Source organism: Elephas maximus, chromosome 5 (assembly GCF_024166365.1).
Source record: "Elephas maximus indicus isolate mEleMax1 chromosome 5, mEleMax1 primary haplotype, whole genome shotgun sequence".
NCBI classification, from domain to species: Eukaryota; Metazoa; Chordata; class Mammalia; order Proboscidea; family Elephantidae; genus Elephas; species Elephas maximus.
Window position 1 is genome coordinate 119,748,665 of NC_064823.1, and position 17,601 is coordinate 119,766,265.

Here is a 17,601-nt window from a genome sequence, read left to right on the forward strand (position 1 = left end):
AAGGCAGCAGTCGGGGCTGTTGCCACCAAGACTGCTCCAAGAGGGCGAGGGGAAAAGTTATTTTTAAGAGATTTACAAGTAGGGAGTTCATACAAGTTACGTCAGCAACATTTTTAATCATACCGTGCAGGCACCAGGATTTTCACAGTGCAGGCCAAGCAATGGAACTGCAATTTTAATGCAAAATTGCAAGGCTGGCCAAGCAAAGGAACTGAAATTTTAATGCAAAAATCACAAGGCCAGCTGAGCAAAGGGGCTGGATTCTGATATGCAAATTGCAAGGCTGGCCAAGCAATGGGGCTGGAATTCTGGTGCAAAAATTGTGAGGCTGACCAAGCAAACTGTAGTAGAATTTTCTGCAGCCTGGGGACCTCTGCATTATGATCTGTTTGGTAAAGTAGAGGGTCAGCGAAAACTAGGGAAGCCGTCCAAGAGATAGATGAACATGGTGGCTGCAACAGTGGGCTCAATCATACCAGAATGTGAAGATGGCACGGGACCGGGCAATGTTTTGTTCTATTACACATAAGATTGCCCTGAGTTGGAGCCAACTCAAAGGCAACTAACAGCAACAAGATGATGATGATGATTATATGTGAATATGTCTAATGTGATATTCCTACAAGTTTATGTTTAAATATGTGTATACATGTCTAATTTGTCAAGTGACATTCTAGAAATACTGGACTAAGTCTTTTGACGGACTCCACCTCTACTCAACTTTTACCACTGATAAAAATTGGCCTCATAACGCCGTTCTTGTTCCTGGGCAGGAAATGGATAATACGATTAACCCTTTGTGTACTAAATCACAACTGGAGACCTGTCTCCAGCATGAGTGAAGAATCTCCTTGTGGAATTACCAGCTGGGCTCCTGGAGTATCCAGGCCACTAAGATGTTGAAACAGGCTCTCCTGTCTGCATCATTACTCATCAGCCTGCAGTGTGCTAGTGATTAAAAGTTGGAGTGGGTTTCCTCCAGAGAACGAATCGTCTTATTAGCCCACACGAGCACTCAGTCAGACTGATACTTGCATTTCTCTCTGTAAATTAATAAATTGATATTCTGGTTTTCATTTTTTAATTTAATATAAATGCTCATGTTGTGGTGATGACTCGGCCCACTCAGCAGATTAACGAGGGTCGCTCTGGACCGTGCATTGTAGATGACTTGTCATTGCCGTGGAGCTCTGGCTTTTCTTTAACAGCAGAAGCCCTTTTCTGCAAGGGAAATTGCAGATGGAAATGTGGTATGGGAACATCACGGAGCAGGGATGCACTGACTAAGCAGCCCAGAGGCCTTCAATACCCTCATACCCTCCAGAGGGCTGCCCCATGGCTCCTGCAGATTGTCCCTCAGCCTAACAGTCCTGTGTCTCCCCAGAGCACAATGTGAAAATCAGTGCTATGGCTGGGAGAGAGGAGGTCACAGTCAACAGGCAGTTGGTTGCAGTTATATTTCCTTTGTATCCATAGGGACTCCTTACCTGCAGGAATGGAACACCAAAGATAGGGAGAGGGAGAAAGGGAAAGTGCAGGCAAGGTCGTGATGGCGCCCTCTGGTGGTCAGTATGCACAAGGGCAGCCAAACCACCTCAGACTGAGGAGTAAGTGCCTGTGCTGAAGGCTCCCCCAGCAGGCCCTGCTATACCTCTGAGAACTCTCAGGGGCAGCCTGAAGCTCTAAATCTAAACTCATTTCCTATTCAAGGTTAAGAGGTCAGCAGCTAACCAAGAGCTTGGCAGTTTGAATCCACCAGGCACTCCTTGGAAACCCTATGGGGCAGTTCTACTCTGTCCTGTAGGGTCGCTGTGAGTCGGAATCACCTCGATGGCAGCAGGCTTTCTTCTCTTCAGTGTACCCTGACCTTGAATTTGCTGGGACCACTTTAGAATGGAACCAAGGTCTCCCTGATGTCTGGTATCAGCCTGGTCTAGCTGTTGGGTACTTGAGAGAGAGAAAGAGTGTGTGTGTATGTTTGTGTGTGTGTGTGTACACATGTACTCATGCACATGAATGTCAGGTAAGGGGTTCTTAGGTCTCTGAGATTCCTAGGTCTTCTCTGAGATTCTAGGTGTGGAGTGGGGCATGCCTGGCTCTTTCTCTCCTTCAGGAAAGCCAGCATTGTTGCCAGTCCCAGGAGGCATCATGGCATGATGACAGGAACTTGTCAGTACCTAAATTTGGGTTTGAATGCCAGCTCTACCATGTGCAAGCTGGTGAACTTAAGTTTATATTCACTCTACCTTGTGTCTCAGTTTCCTCATCTGTATAATGGGAATGATAATATCTACCTCGTATGCTTCCATATGAATTAAATAGATTAAATAAGATATGTTAAAAAAAAAAGTATCAGGCTGAGTGCGTCGCACATATACATACATAACTATACATGTTGTTGCTTGCCATCAAATCAATTCCAATTTATGGTGAAATTCACATATACATTTACATATATACAAACTCGTAATAAGTTCATGTGTGTAACACTCATGCCTGGTACTTTTCAGTCTTTCCCTGTGCACCACATTCACAAATGTGTTAGGACTAAGTGTGACTACCACAGTATACCACGTTTAGATTTTTCAAAATGTTTTATGAAACCTTGAGAAACTTTCCAGGGCTCCTTTAGGAATCTGCTTCCCTTCTCACAAAATGGGGGGATGACCTCTTTCACTTGGCTGTGAGAATTAAAATTGTTGTTGTTGGGGGCCGTCGAGTCATTCCAACTCATCATGACCCCATGCCACAGAATAGAACTGCCCCATAGGGTTTCCTAGGCTGTAATCTTTATGAAGTGAGGAGCCCACTTTATGAAGTGAGGTAGTGCAGTACATACATGCTCAGCTGCTAACGAAAAGGTCAGCAGTTCAAACCCACCAGCCACTCTTTGGGAGGAAGATGTGGCAGTCTGCGTCCGTAGAGATTACAGCCATGGAAGCCCTCTGGGGCAGCTCTACTCTTTCCTATAGGGTCACTATGAGTCAGAATTGACTCAACGGCAGCAAATTTGGTTTGGTTTAATCTTTATGAAGGAGATTGCCAGGTCTTCCTCCAGCAGTGCTGTTGGGGGTGGGGTTCAAACCACCAACCTTTTGGTTAGCAGCCTAGTGCTTAATTGTTGCACCACCAGGGCTACCCTGAATGTTAGCTGTGGTTACTATGACCACCCTCTTTGTAGAAGGGCCTGACAGATGTCAGCATAGGGTGTACTTTCCAGTAGGATTGTCTTGCTCTAAAACATTGAAAGGGGGAAAGTTAAGTAAATGGCACTGGTGGGTCCAGGGCTCCAAAGGGCCAGGCATCTTGTTTTCTGCCCAAATGCTCACCATGTCGTAGACAGTGTGGGACAAACAGCAGGAAGCCATGAAGAGCTCATTGGGGTCAGTGTAGAAATGCTCTGTGGGCCCTCCCTGGCCGCCGAGGTCATTGTCACACTAAGTAATCCATTGGGTTCCTCAACTAGGTCAGGCGCTGCTCCAGAGAGTCCCCAGACGCCTCTCGGGCAGAACTCACTGCGATGCTGAATTTAGAAAGTGTTCCAGTTTTGCAAAGCAATAACAGATAAAGCCGAATTTTGTTTAAAACTGCCCATAATGACAGTCATTTGTTTCTGCATGTAATGACCACAAGCGCCAATTTACTGAAGACTTCCCTGTTATGAAGGTGACATCCAAGGCAGACGTTGTGAACCTGAAAAAGCCCGCCCATTTTTAGAACAAATTCTGCGAAAGTCATTTTAGGTCACAGCCCTTTACTCACTGACTGCTTTATTGTTCAGCTAAACCTGGACGGTCAAAAGACACTGTCTGGCCTCTGGGCAGACTCAGGTTCATTGCTCAGTCTCTAATGCCCACAGTAACCGTTGGAAATGAAAAGGCCGGGGATAGTGCTTAAGTCTTGATTGTTATCCTTAGTGAAAGATCACAGGACATAAATACCGAATATAACGAATGTTTTACCCTAAAATACTACATTATTCTGGCCATCGATATGAAACTAAAAAGGATATTATATTGTGGGCTTTTTAAGTATTAAAAAGGTCCTTCTTTGTATTCACACAGAGCAAGAATAAATCAAACCGGTTGCCATCGAGTTGATGCTGACTCATGGTGACCACATGTGTGTCAGAGTAGAATTGTGCTCCATAGGGTTTTCAGCAGCTGATTTTTTGGAAGTAGAACATCAGGCCTTTCTTCTAAGGAACCTGTGGGTAGATTTGAACTTCCAACCTTTCAGTTAGTAGCCAAGTGGTTAACCATTTGCACCATCCAGGAGCTCCCATAGCAAGAATACATGAATCTTTACTCGTCTGACTCTAAGGGCACAGATTTGAAAAGTCTCCATAAAGCAGTTCCCCATGTACCTCAAGCAGCAGCTGGTATCACTGCTCTTAGGATCTAGGGTAGACGGGGCTAAAATCTTACGTCCCATGAAATTCTGTATGTCCTCCCCACAGTTCTGTCAAATCCGGGGCTTATTTTTCTCTTTTGTTGAATTCTTATTCTCTGCTCTGAGATTTTGCTTGTTTCCTTTTCTCTGCCAAACATGACCCCAGGGGACAGATACACCCTTTCTCCTTTAATCACCCCCCCCAAAAAAAAAAAATTATCGGCCATCTCTTTGTAACAGATTTTTGCTGGAGCATCAAGGGTAACACAGAGGGAAGTTACATTGCACTGAAAAACAAACAAAACAAAACATTTTTTTAGAAATTTGGTACTGACCTCCCTCTTCTTTGCAAGTCCTTCATGCATGCCTGCCAGCTCAGGCTCTGGCTCCTCCCTCTGGGTGTTATGCAGCCCGTTCTCTCTCCCTCTATTTTCCTTTCATACCCATCTCTTTTGTCCACTTCTAAATTCCTGATCATTACTTACATAGAGCCATTCAGCCATTTTCCTCATCCCTTTCTCTAAAAAGAACTACTGTAATGTCAACTAGTAAGGTTTTCCTGTTGAAAGCTCTGGATCTCTCTTCATACTATACAAACACACGCACAATTTGGGGCATTTTTAGGGAATTTAGAACTTTCTAAAGCCCATCTATGGATCTCCTAGGTCTGTGGACTCTTGGTTAAGAGCCCTGAGGTGGACTGCTGAGATGGAGCCTGCCCTTTCAAAGAAGACAGAGCACCCCCTACCTCCTTGTCAGGCCTCATGGCTCCCTCCCTTCCCCAGACCACCCAAGGTACATCCTTAGTGATGCTCAACCAGTAGTTAGAAAAACAAAACAGGATTGACATAGCTGGCTGCCGGCCTGTTATCAGAGATATTACCTGGCACATAGTGTTCAAAAAACCAAACCTGCTGCCACCAAGTTGATTCTGACTTTTAGCTACCCAATAGGACAGAATAGAACTGCCGCATAGGGTTTCCAAGGAGCAGCTGGTGAATTCAAACTGCTGACCGTTTGGTTAGCAACCAAGCTCTTAACCACCATGCCACCAGGGCTCCGGCATGTAGTACTCAGGAAGCAGTCCGTAATTCCCTCTCTGCATTCAAAACCTCTTGCTCCCAAGAGCATCCTACACATGCTGGTGCCTCTGTGTACATTTATTTCATGTTGCAATGTTATAGATTTCTGCTGTGCGTCTACTCTGTTCTAAACTGCTTGAGAATAAGAACTGTATGTGACTCCTCTCTGTATGTCTCCAGGACGTAATGGGCACTCAGTAAATGTTTATTGACTTGAATACACAGTTGTTATTATGTTACAGCAGGGTAATTAGGATTATGAATGATAATTAGGATTAAATTAGTGTTAATTAGGATTACATTTATAGAGCTGGATCAAATTTGGGGTTTTGTTTTGTGGTAAATATACAGTAAAACCTGTGAGAGCTGGAACTCAATGGGACTGCCTTGTTTTTTAAGCTCTTAGAAGTTTTCTGACCTCGACGGGGTGCAGTCTTGCGAGTTTTCTGTCACTCGTTTTAATGGAAAGTATATGAGCTTTCCTTCTCTGGCAAGTTTCCGCCTTACACAGGTTTCAGCTTTCGTAGGTTTTACTGTATACAAAACATTTTGACATTTCAGCAGGCTTCACATGTACTATTAGATGACATTGACATTAATTGTGTCCATCATGTTGTTCAGTCATCACCCTTATCTGTTCCCAGATTATTCCGTCACCCTTAGTGAAAGTTCAGTGTCCCCTAAGCTTATCTCTGTATACTTGCTTAGGTTTTTAATATCTGTAATTTAGTGTTTTTATCGATTCTAGTATCATTTACCTTTTCGTCATTATCCCTCAACAATTATAAGCATTGACTGTGCCCTGGGTGTTGGTCCTGCTCTTTTATGAATGTTATCTCGTTTAACCACCATTTCCCTTGGCACCATACACTGAGGCTGGCACGCCAATCTGGAAGCAAGGCCCTAGATCATCCTCCTCCGTGGCTCCAGTTCCCTGGTGTTTCCCTCCCCCCATCCCTATCCCCACCACATGTCCAGGGAGGAGATCCCCCAGTTTTCTGCCATCATGCTCTCACCTTGCTTGCCCTGTTAAGGCTCAGGGGAAGGAAAAAGACAGAGACCTAGAAATTTAGGTGGGGTAAGGAAAAATGGAAGGCTATGGGGAAACAAAGAATGAAATGACAGAGTCTTCAGGCACCAGAGAGAAAGAAAGGAAGTGAACAGTGTGCGAGTGGCTTTGTCTTCTTCATTTCTTTTGGGATCCCTTGCAGTTCAGGGTGCCTGGTAGTATTCTCATTTTTCAAGTGAGTAAACTTAGGTTAATGGGAGCTGAACACCTGCTGATTGGGGTACAGGGATTCAAACTCAGGATAGTCAGATCATAAAAACCAAGGTTCTATACTGTATCCTACCCTAAATCCTCACAACTGGACCAATAAGCAACATCATGGTAAATGGAGAAAAGATTGAAGTTGTCGAGGATTTCATTGTACTTGGATCCACAATTAATGCCCATGGAAGCAGCAGTCAGTAAATCAAACGATGCATTGTATTAGGCAAATCTGCTGCAAAAGATCTCTTTAAAGTGTTAAAAAGCAACTAAGGTGCGCCTGACCCAAGCCGTGGTATTTTCAATAGCTTCACGTGCATGGCAAAGCTGGACGATGAATAAGGAAGACCAAAGAAGAATTGGTGCCTTTGAATTATGGTGTTGGTGAAGAATATTGAATATACCACGGACTGCCAGAAGGATGAACAAACCTGTCATGGAGGAAATACAGCCAGAATGCTCCTTAGAAGGGAGGATGGCGAGACTTTGTCTCAAGTACTTTGGACATGTTATCAGAATGAACCAGTCCCTGGAGAAGGACATCATGCTTGTGAAGTAGAGGGTCAGTGGAAAAGAGGAAGACCCTCCACAAGATGGATCGATATAGTGACTGCATGGCGCAGGACTGGGCAATGTTTCATTCTTAGTATATAGGGTTGTTATGAGTCAGATCCAACTGGACAGCACCTAACAGCAATAACAACCCCAGTGCACCCCATGCTTAGCCACCACCCATCTCTCAGTGGAGGCTTGTGTGGTGCTCTGATGCTGAACAGGGTTCAGTGAATCTTCCAGGCTAAGACAGAATAGGAAGAAAGGCCTGGAAATCTACTTCTGAAAATCAGAAAACCCTATGGGTCACAACAGTCTGATCTGCTACCGATCATGTTCCATTGTGCATGGGGTGGCAGTAAGTCAGCACCAACTTGACGGCAGCTAGCAGCAATAACAACCCCACTGCACATGTTTTGGGAGGAAGTTCTCTCTAGTCATATGTCTGTAATACAGGACTCAAAGAAATAGAATTTGCAAATAGGATGTGTTTCTGTAGTACAAGGTACGATAACATGATTGCAGTGTAGGGGAAGAGAACAGGTGGGAGAATAGGAAGCCCAGGCCAAAGCTGCAGTCCTAGTTCAGCCACGCACCGATCCCACAACAGCTGACAGCAGCAGGAGCAGCAGCAAACTGTAATGTAGCCCAGCTAATGCTCACAACATGTGATAGGTTGTTATGAGATAGGTATTTATAGTATCTACATTTTACATATGAGGAAACTGAGGCACGCAGAGGTTAAGGAACTCCCTAAGAGCACAAATATCAAATGGCTGTCCTAGAATTTACACGCAGATTTTACTTGCAGGGCCTGTCTTAGGAACAACATAACTTTGGGTAAGAAAAAGGGCCATCCATCTGTAGCAGTGGTTCTCAGCGTGTGGGCCCCAGACCCACAACATCAGCATCAGCATCAGCTGGGAACTGGTAGACATGCACATTCCTGGGCCATGCCGAGACCTACTGAGTCAGAAACTCTGGGGAAGGGCCCAGCAATCTGTGTTTAAGCAGAGCCTTCTGTTTGCATGTATTATAGTCTATGTGGTTTGCATGTACCGTGGTATAGCTCCTTCACATGTTAGCTTTGACTGGAATCTATTAAACTAGAGAAATCTTCAAGATTTACGAATAGAAAATAGTTAAAATGTATCATAACAATAGTGATAATAAACATATTTAGTCTTTACTTATGCTAGCCACCATGTTGAGCAGTGCTGTGAATACTGCTATACTAGGAACATAGTGAGGAAACTGAGGCTTAGAGGTCAACGCTCGTAAGTAGCAAAGCTGAGACTTAAATCCACATCCACCTGGTGACAGAGTCCATATTCTGAACTGTTACTGTTTTTGCTCATTTGTTAAAGAGCTATTAAAGAATGAATATCAATCCAAGTGTAAATGTTTTTGTTTTTGTTTTTTTCTCAAAATTTGGACGAAGCATTTAAAAGGCAGATGATTTGGTTAAACATTTTGAGCTCTTCCTATACTCTGAAATGAGTGTTTATTCTCAGAGCTGATTACACCAAGTACCATTATTTCCTGAGTTCAAGGAAAAATGCTGGTGTTTGTAGACATTCCTGGCCACAGGGGGGAGGCACCAAACAGTGCAGGTTGCTCCTTGCGGCTCCGTTGGAAGGAAGCTGTGTCTGCTCCCCACACACCAATTTCCTTTTCCTTTGGCCACATGGATGATGGTGAAGCTTTTCAGATTAGAAATTAAAAAAAAAAAACACACAGCAGGATTGCCCAAGGAAAAAACTGTTTTAAAATAAATTCATTATGAGAATGTATTCAGAGTTCTTATTTTCTTTTTATCAGTGTCAAAGCCGTGTGTTTGATGTGCTGTGGTGGTGCTGGCTGGTTTTCATTTCTTAATCAAGGGAGATACTTTTGATTTTTAGTGAGCTTGTTAAGACTGAAATTCATGTGTTCTTGGACTCGGAGGAATAAAAGCAGCCAGTGTCCTTTTTACCTTCTTCGTTGTTTGTTAATGAATTCTTCTGAGTATTGACAGATTATAGGATTTTGTAGTAGGCAGCTAGAGACAGAAAATGTGTTCCTGGTGCCTAGTCCTAAGGGTATCTGACCATCCCACTCTAGGATCGCTATGAGTCAGAATTGACTCGAAGGCAACGGGTTTGGGTTTTTTTCGTACAGCAGTATTAGTGTCTTATAATATTGAATATACCATGGACTGCCAGAAGGGTGAACAAGTCAATTTTGGAGAAGTACAGCCAGAAGGCTTTTTAGAAGTGAGGATGGCAAGACTTTGTCATGCTTACTTTGGACACATCACCAGGAGAGACCAATCACTAGAAAAGGACATCACATTTGGTAAAACAGAGAGTCAGTGAAAACGGGAAACTCTTCATGAGATACATTGACATGGCGATGACAACAATGGATTCCAACACCGAAGATTGTGAGGATGGCGCAAGATCAGGCAATGTTTTGTTTTTTATATGTAAGATCTCTTCACAAAGTCGTTGCTGTTAAAAAAAAAAAAAAAAAAAATTAGCATAGCGAGTTTACGAAATTCGTGGGGGTGGTGGCGGCTGGTAAACAGAACATGAGAGTGCGTTATTTGTATAAAAATATAGTGGTCTACCTCAAGGGATTGATGTAAGGATTAAATGAGTTAAAATGTTTGAACGTTTGAACAATACCTTGTTTACTGTCCGATGAAGCAATTATGCTGTTCCTATTTTCTGCTATTAAACCAAACCAAACCAAACCAAACCCAGTGCCGTCGAGTCTATTCCAACTCATAGCAACCCTAGAGGACAGAGTAGAACTGCCCCATAGAGTTTCCAAGGAGTGCCTGGCGGATTCGAATTGCCGACCCTTTGGTTAGCAGTTGTAGCACTTGACCACTATGCCACCAGGGTTTCTGCTATTAAACTAGGCTGAGATAATCTAAATGTTCCCTAAATCGAGAGTTTCTATTTCTTTTCTGAGGTAGCAGTAGGGGGCGCACTGGAGGTGGTAGGAAATACTCTTGAAATGGCAGGCAGGAGGGTAGGCTGTGACATTGTGGTTTTACTGACTGGGGGCTGTGTTGGGAACCAACAAGGGAGGGAGGTTAGTGATCTACCCAGTCTCCATGGGGCAATAGTGGAGAAAGGGTTCCTAGGGGCCCAGACCCATGAAGTCGTGAGTTGTAATAAAACAGTGAAGATGTATGGTGGTGTACACCTGGGACAAATCTGACATATCCACCTGCAGAAAACTCACTTTGGTCTGTGTCTTAGTCATCTAGTGCTGCTGTAACAGAAATACCACAAGTGGATGGCTTTAACAAGTTTATTCTCCATCAGTCTTCTACTGGACAAGGAGCTTCTCCTCATAGGGACCCTGGGTCCAAAGGATGTGCTCTGCTTCCCGCTCTGCTTTCTTGGTGATACGAGGTTCCCTTGTCTCTCTGCTCACTTCTCTCTTTTACACTCCAAAAGAAACAGCTCAAAACATAATCCAGCTCCATAGATTGAGTCCTGCCTCACCAACACCATCTGTCACCCATCCCCCCTCAATAATGTCATAGAGGCAGGATTTACAACACACAGGAAAATCACTTCAGATGACAGAATGGTGGACTGTCACACAATACCAGGAATCATGGCCCAGCCAGATTGATATACACATTTTTGGGGAACACAATTCATGACAGTCTGTAAACTAAGGAAGCAGAGCTGCAGAAGGAGCAGGCCAGCCAGCTAAGAAACAGCTTAGCTGGTGTTTAACAGCCATTCCCAAATTGGCCACCAGCCTTTGTGCCATGGCTTTCTCTTCCCCAGCAAGGAATTTCTCAGCAGCATGTACGCACGTGCAAATGAAATGTGAAGCCATTCCTTAGAACCCATCACCTGGACACCTGGTTCTGGGGAGCACTCGCAGCTGTTGCAAGGACTCCTTTCTGTTCTTGGTTTATTTGTAAAAGGCACCGTATGTATGCGTGTCAGCTGTTCTGCTTTAGTTGGTTTCTCAGCCTTCCACTCTAGAACATGAGGGTGGCTTCCATGGAATGGCTATCCCAGGCCTTTGTCTTTGGTATTTTGGTGCTTTTTCCCATGAGAAAGTATAATTAGCAATTTGGGAAGGAGGGCCCAGCCTGGTCATGGAGGCTGGAACGGGGAAGATTGGACTAGATGGGATGTGGTGAATTTAGGACAGTTTGCTTTTGATTCCTTACAAGATGCTCTTTGAGGGTTGGTCTCGTCGTTCCCATGGAAGTCTGGCTCCTTGTCTGCCCCTGTCTCCTGAGCTGTATCCTCTTTAGCTGACTACATAACTTGGAAGGGAACCTGGGCTGCAGGGGGGATGAGGGACCCCAGCTCAGGCAGCCAGCAGCCCAGAGGCCCTGGCGATCAGTAGCGGGGCACATGCTACAGTTCTCACATGCGCCATGAATTTTTTTCTTTATATCTTTGGATTGTTTGCTTGCTATAATAAGCACACAGTACTTTTTAAAGTAGACAAATAAAACCAAACAACAGAACTTTTTGAAAGGAAAACAAGGGGCATGATCTCAAATAAGACTTCTAAATAATAAAAGGATAATTGGTGTTTGTGCTTTAGTGTCTCACAAATCCCATTCCACAGCTTTTCAGCATTTGGTGCTAATAACACATGCCAGAGGAACCTATTGTTACCATGAGAGAGGGTCCCTACCTCCCGTCTCTATTTCTTTCTGGATATTAGAGAATACATTTTGCTTCATTGCTGTTAGAAACAAATAACTAATGTGTATTTAATTCTTTCTCCCTCCTCCATTCTTACCAAGTAACCAATCTCATGGGGTTGTATTTCTGACTATAAAAAACTGCCTTATAAGAGGTAGCATAATGGTTTAAAGTTCGGTTGTTAACCAAAAGGTTAGCAGATCAAATCCACCAGCTGCTCCTTGGAAACCCTATGGGGCAGTTCTACTGTGTCCCATAGGGTCTCTATGAGTCGGAATCGACTCAACAGCAGTGGGTTTGTTTTTGGTTTGGTTATAAGAGGGAACAGGAGCTCAGAAATTTTTATATCCGTTAGCCCTATGAGGAGCCCTGGTGGCACAGTGGTTAAGTGCTTAGCTGCTAACCGAAAGGTCAGCAGTTTGAATCCAACAGCTGCTCTGCAGGACAAAGATGTGGCAGTCTGCTTCCATAAAGATTTACAGCCTTGGAAACCCTATGGGGCAGTTCTGCTCTATCCTGTAGGGTCGCTATGAGTTATAATCGACTCGAAGGCAGTGGGTTTAGTTTCGGTGTGTCATGGATTGAATTTTGTCCCCCCAAAAACGTGTGTATCAGTTTGGGTGGGCCGTGATTCCTAGTATTGTGTAATTTTCATGTATGTTTTAAGTCCTGCCTCTATGATGTTAATGAGGGAGGATGGGCAGCAGTTGTGTTAGTGAGGCAGGACTCAATCTACAAGATTGGATTTTGTCTTAAGGCAATGTCTTTTGAGATATGAAAGAGAGAAGAGAGCAGCAAGACAGGGGACCTCATACCACCAAGAAAACAGCGCCAGGAGCAGAGCCCGTCCCGCGGTCCCTGTGCAGAGAAGCTCCTAGTCCAGGGGAAGACTGATGAGAAGGCCAACAGAGAGGAAAGCCTTCCCCTGGAGCTGATGCCCTGAATTTGGACTTTGAGCCTACTTCACCATGAAGAAATAAATTTCCCTTCGTTAAAGCCGTCCATTTGTGGTATTTCTGTTGTAGCAGCACTAGATGACTAAGACAGGTTTCTTAGCCCTATAATTCGACTTCTAGTAATCTTTTCTAAGGAAAAAAAAATCTGAACACAGAAAAAAAAGCTAGGCAAGAATATACTCATCATTGCATTTTTTTAATAGCAAGAAATAGTCACGACAACTTTCCAACCTTAGAGGATTTGTTAACTAAATCAGATGGTGGAACATTATGTGGTAATTTTAGATGCATTAAGAATACCTTCTAATTGCCTGAGGAGTTTAGTAGTATCAGTTGGTCTGGACTGACCTGCGGCCAGTAAGTCATTCAAGTTCTCTGACTTTGTCTTCCAGTGTTTTGCCGTGCGCTCCCTGGGGTGGGTGGAGATGGCAGAGGAGGACCTCGCCCCTGGTAAAAGCAGTGTTGCTGTCAACAACTGCATCAGGCAGCTTTCTTACTGCAAAAACGACATCCGAGATACAGTCGGCATTTGGGGAGAGGTAAGTGATGCATGTAAATAAATGACAGACTTTGTTTTCTTCCCCTTGTGTTTCACGAACCCCCACAGCTCTGTGAGGCATGGCCCTGTGGGGCCCTGGAGGTGTTTATCAGGTGTGTTTTCCTGTAAGGGCAGGGATTGTAGCCATGGTGCACTCCTGTGATTTTTCCGTTGGCACCACCAGATCCCAGAAAGGACCAGCACCCTGTCTGAATGACAGGTTCTTGACTTTATATCTCCATATTCCCCAGTGGATCCCTGGACGGGCTTCAAGGACTCAGAAAACCCTAAACTTGCATGACCATTAGGGGTGCCAGTGCATATGCAGTTTTCAGGGAAAAAGTCTCACGGCGCTAGTATGTTCTCAAAGGGAAACGTGACCCTACACATGCACACAAAGATGTTGACAAATTATCCTTCTATAAAACTCTACTTACAATCTAAAGATCCATGTTATATGTGGGTTGCAATATTGTTACCTCCATAGTCTGTCTCTTCAATGGAGGAATTCCATTTTGAAACGCTATTTGGGATAATTTCAGAAAGGGAAGTGATAAGTAAACAATACCAAACTTGAAAATTACATCAACTGGGGAAAGCAGCTTTTCCCTGTGTGCTGAGGCCTGTAGATATAAGCATACCAAGGAGCATCTCAGAATACTGCTGACTGCGTAGACATGCTCCACTCCATCCATCTCCAGGTAACAGAGCATTGGAAGCAATGCTTTTTTTATTGGGTTGTTGGGTTGCTTGGAAATGCCACTCATATTTTATCCTAGCAGCGCTGTCATAATAGGAGGTAGGTTGCCAAGGCTTCCCAGGGTGGAAGCCTGTCTACCTTATTAAAATTGTGCCAAACTACATTCTCAACCAGACTTTTGGATCCCATGCATGGGGAGAGAGGAGAAAGTACCTCTATCCCTTGCCCAAATACCCAGGGTTATCCTTCCCCCCGCAAATGATCCACTTCTCTCTTCTTCAGTCAAAATAGTCTTCTTCCAAAGGAACAAATCTCAACTAGGATTTAGAAGGAAGGTTGGTGTAATTTTTACTGATGTGTGAATGACTAATGTCTACCACCATCTATTTGCCTTTTTAGAAGAGATCATTAAGATTCTAAAGGAATCTCTAACTGATGGGATTCCAACAGCGGAGAGAGAGCTAGGAAGGGGGCAGCAATTCCTGGAGCTCTGCTATGCCTTCCCTCCTAATGATCCCCCTAAGCTGTTCCTGTTTTTCTTACCAGTTTCCTCTACTTCTGAAACCAAAATTCTTCTAGGCAGTGTTCCTAGTTCATAGCTTATATACAAAGCATAGCTCAAGAATGCTTAGGCTTGTGAACTGTGACTTTGTGGTACGCTCCACCATGCATAGCACAACTCCTTAAATGTTTGTTGATTGACTGACTGAAAATGAAGTCATGACTTTCAGCTGAATGTCTCGGCTATAGTTGACTTCTGCATAAGCATTAGCTGTTTGGGTAAGGAAACCAATTAGCAAGGCTTTGGGATGTTCAACCTAGAGCCGCTGTGTGTGGATGAAGAAATTGAAAGGGTCACATGGGAAGAACGTGAGCTTGCTAAACCAACTTGGCAGAAGCCATAATTTGTCCCCATTCAGGGAAACTTCACACTCAGCCAGCCGTTCTTGTGTTAAATTACAAGCTACTCGTTGTCGCTGGCTCCCTTCAATAATGCAGACATTATCAGTAGAGTTAGGCAGCAAAGATGGCCTCTGTCACCTTCAGAAGGACCAGCTGTGGTTTCTAAGCTGTATCAGCCCAAAAGAGATGCGTTACCAGCTCAGGAAGGGTAGGACTTAACCTCACTGTGAGCCACATCCTGCAAAGCACATTTAGCATATTAGACGATGGCAGCAGCCAAAATGAAGCCTTTCAGAGTTTGTTAGTACCTGCAAGGTGTTTGCCACAGAAAACAGCCACACGGAATGGAGTCAGGAGCTGTACTGGGGGCTGCTCACTATGGGTCTGCCTGAAGATCTCTTTTAGGCTACAGTCAATGGTGGGAAGGGGCAAAGAGTGAGGAGAAGAAGAGGCACCGAAAATCTCCAGGAGATCTCAGTTGTCGCAGCTGACCTGGGTTCTGCACAGCTGTCAGGTGCCCTAGCTCTCCAGGGCTCAGTGATTGTCCTGCTGATGTGGCAGCCTCAACTAAAGATCAAGGAGCCCAGCCTTTCACTGAAGTATGGAGTGGAGGGCTGCAGCCCACCACTGTAGTTGGGCTTCTGTCCTTGGCTTTGCTAACCATTGCTTAGCTACTGACCAGTTCCCCAGCCTCTGTGAGGTGCTGGGAACCTGAGTCCTTCCCAAAACCTGCACCTCAATCATGATTAATCTGTAGGTGGGCTAACTGAGAGTTGACTTTGCCCAGGGTGTCCACAGACACAGGGCCTGCCTGAAGCAAGTGGAGTGAGCTGCACTTCCTCCACAAAGCCATTTGGAGGCACCATAGGTCTGAAGCTCTGTGCAAGCTCTTGCTCCAGGCCCTGTGCAGTCTGTTCAGCTACAACACTCTGAATAAGTATTTTCTACCAGTGCTTTTAATCTGTAAGTGGCTCTCCTGCCCTTTGGGAAGATTTTAGACCATCCTGGATTTCAGCTGAAGGCTAGGTTTAAGCCACAGCTTAACTGTTCACCACAGAGACTCTGACATACCTATCTCTACCACCCATAAACATCAGGGCTGCATTCACTCCTAGAGCCTTTGAAAACCCATTGCCATCAAGTAGGTTCCGACTCATAGCGACCACAGAGGACAGAGTAGAACTACCCTATAGGGTTTCCAAAGCTGTAAATCTTCAGGGAAGCAGACTGCCACGTCTTTCTCCCACAGAGTGGCTGATAGGTTTGAACCACTGACCCTTGGGTTAGCAGCTGAGCACTTAACCATTATACCACCAGGGCTCCTGAGAACCTTTGAAGGGAACCTAAAACATCCTTCTCAAAGACTCTGCCAAAGAGCAGTTATCTGCCCCACCCTGGGATTTGAAGACCCACCAAAAAGCCTTCCTGTTCCTGCCCAGCTAGACCTCCCAGCTTCAATTCCACAGCTTCTGGACTACAAGTCACCTTCATGAGAGACAGCCCTTCAGTCATACAGCACATGTTGAATGGTTTCTTAATATTATGCCTGTGCAGTTGCGGTTGGGGGATAAAGTTGAATAATGTCCTTGCCTTCAGGAGCCAGCTTATGTAGGGAGACAGGACACCACAGCATGAAAACCTGAATAGCGATGCAAGAAATGAAAGACCTGGGTGCTCCCTTTTATTGGTATTACTAGAGCACGTGTGTAGCTAAAGGTATCACAGGCCTGGATCAAATTATTTAACCTTTGAGCCTCAGTTTCCCCATCTGTAAAATGGAGATAATAACAAACTGAGCTCTCATGTTGAGCGATTTTATGGACACCTTAAGCAGGTAGCATAATATCTAGTATATAATAAATGGTCACATAAATGTTAGCTGTCGACAGTACTAAGGAACATCATGAAGCTTTGCCTGCTGTTTGCCAGGCAAGTCACACAAATATGAAGTGCTGCAAAAGTTGAGATGACACAGACATAGGTGTGGGTCTGGCCAGAGAGGGAGGCATGGGGAGAGAGGGGTTACTGAGGGGTACACTGTGCATGGGGTTAGTAAAATACCAGATGTCACCAGGGAACCTGTCATTAGCTTTTTATCTTAGAATAAAAATTCAGAAATGTAAATAATTAAAAATAAGAGCCGACTAGAAAGCTGGCAAGGGACACATTTCAGAGAACCTGGAGAGGGAGAAGGAAATTGGTATGTGTAGGGAATATGACAGATTTATGAATATTTTAGTCAGGAGAGAATGTTTCTCTCCTAGGAAAACAAAATATAGACCCAAAGGTGACTTCTTTTGATCGTTGAAATGACACCCCTAGATACCCGCAAACATCGTAAGGCTTTGTAGACTGCATGAGGAAGACAGCATGTTTTCTCATTGAATCCCAGGGGAAGGACATGTACCTGATCCTGGAGAATGACATGCTCAGCCTGGTGGACCCCATGGACCGTACGGTGCTCCACTCACAGCCCATCGTGAGCATCCGCGTGTGGGGTGTGGGCCGCGACAACGGCCGGTGAGT

General features: G+C 44.5%; 1 protein-coding gene across 8 annotated transcripts in view; it reads left to right on the forward strand.

Moving 5' to 3' along the window:
- The window catches only part of APBB2 (amyloid beta precursor protein binding family B member 2), a 443,058-nt gene that overhangs the window by 348,261 nt on the left and 77,196 nt on the right, over nt 1–17,601 (forward strand). For all 8 annotated transcript variants that reach the window (XM_049886955.1, XM_049886954.1, XM_049886956.1 and 5 more), the window contains 2 exons: nt 13,327–13,473; nt 17,468–17,595. In XM_049886955.1, coding sequence (XP_049742912.1) covers nt 13,327–13,473; nt 17,468–17,595 — 275 coding nt within the window. The remainder of the gene's footprint in view (nt 1–13,326; nt 13,474–17,467; nt 17,596–17,601) is intronic.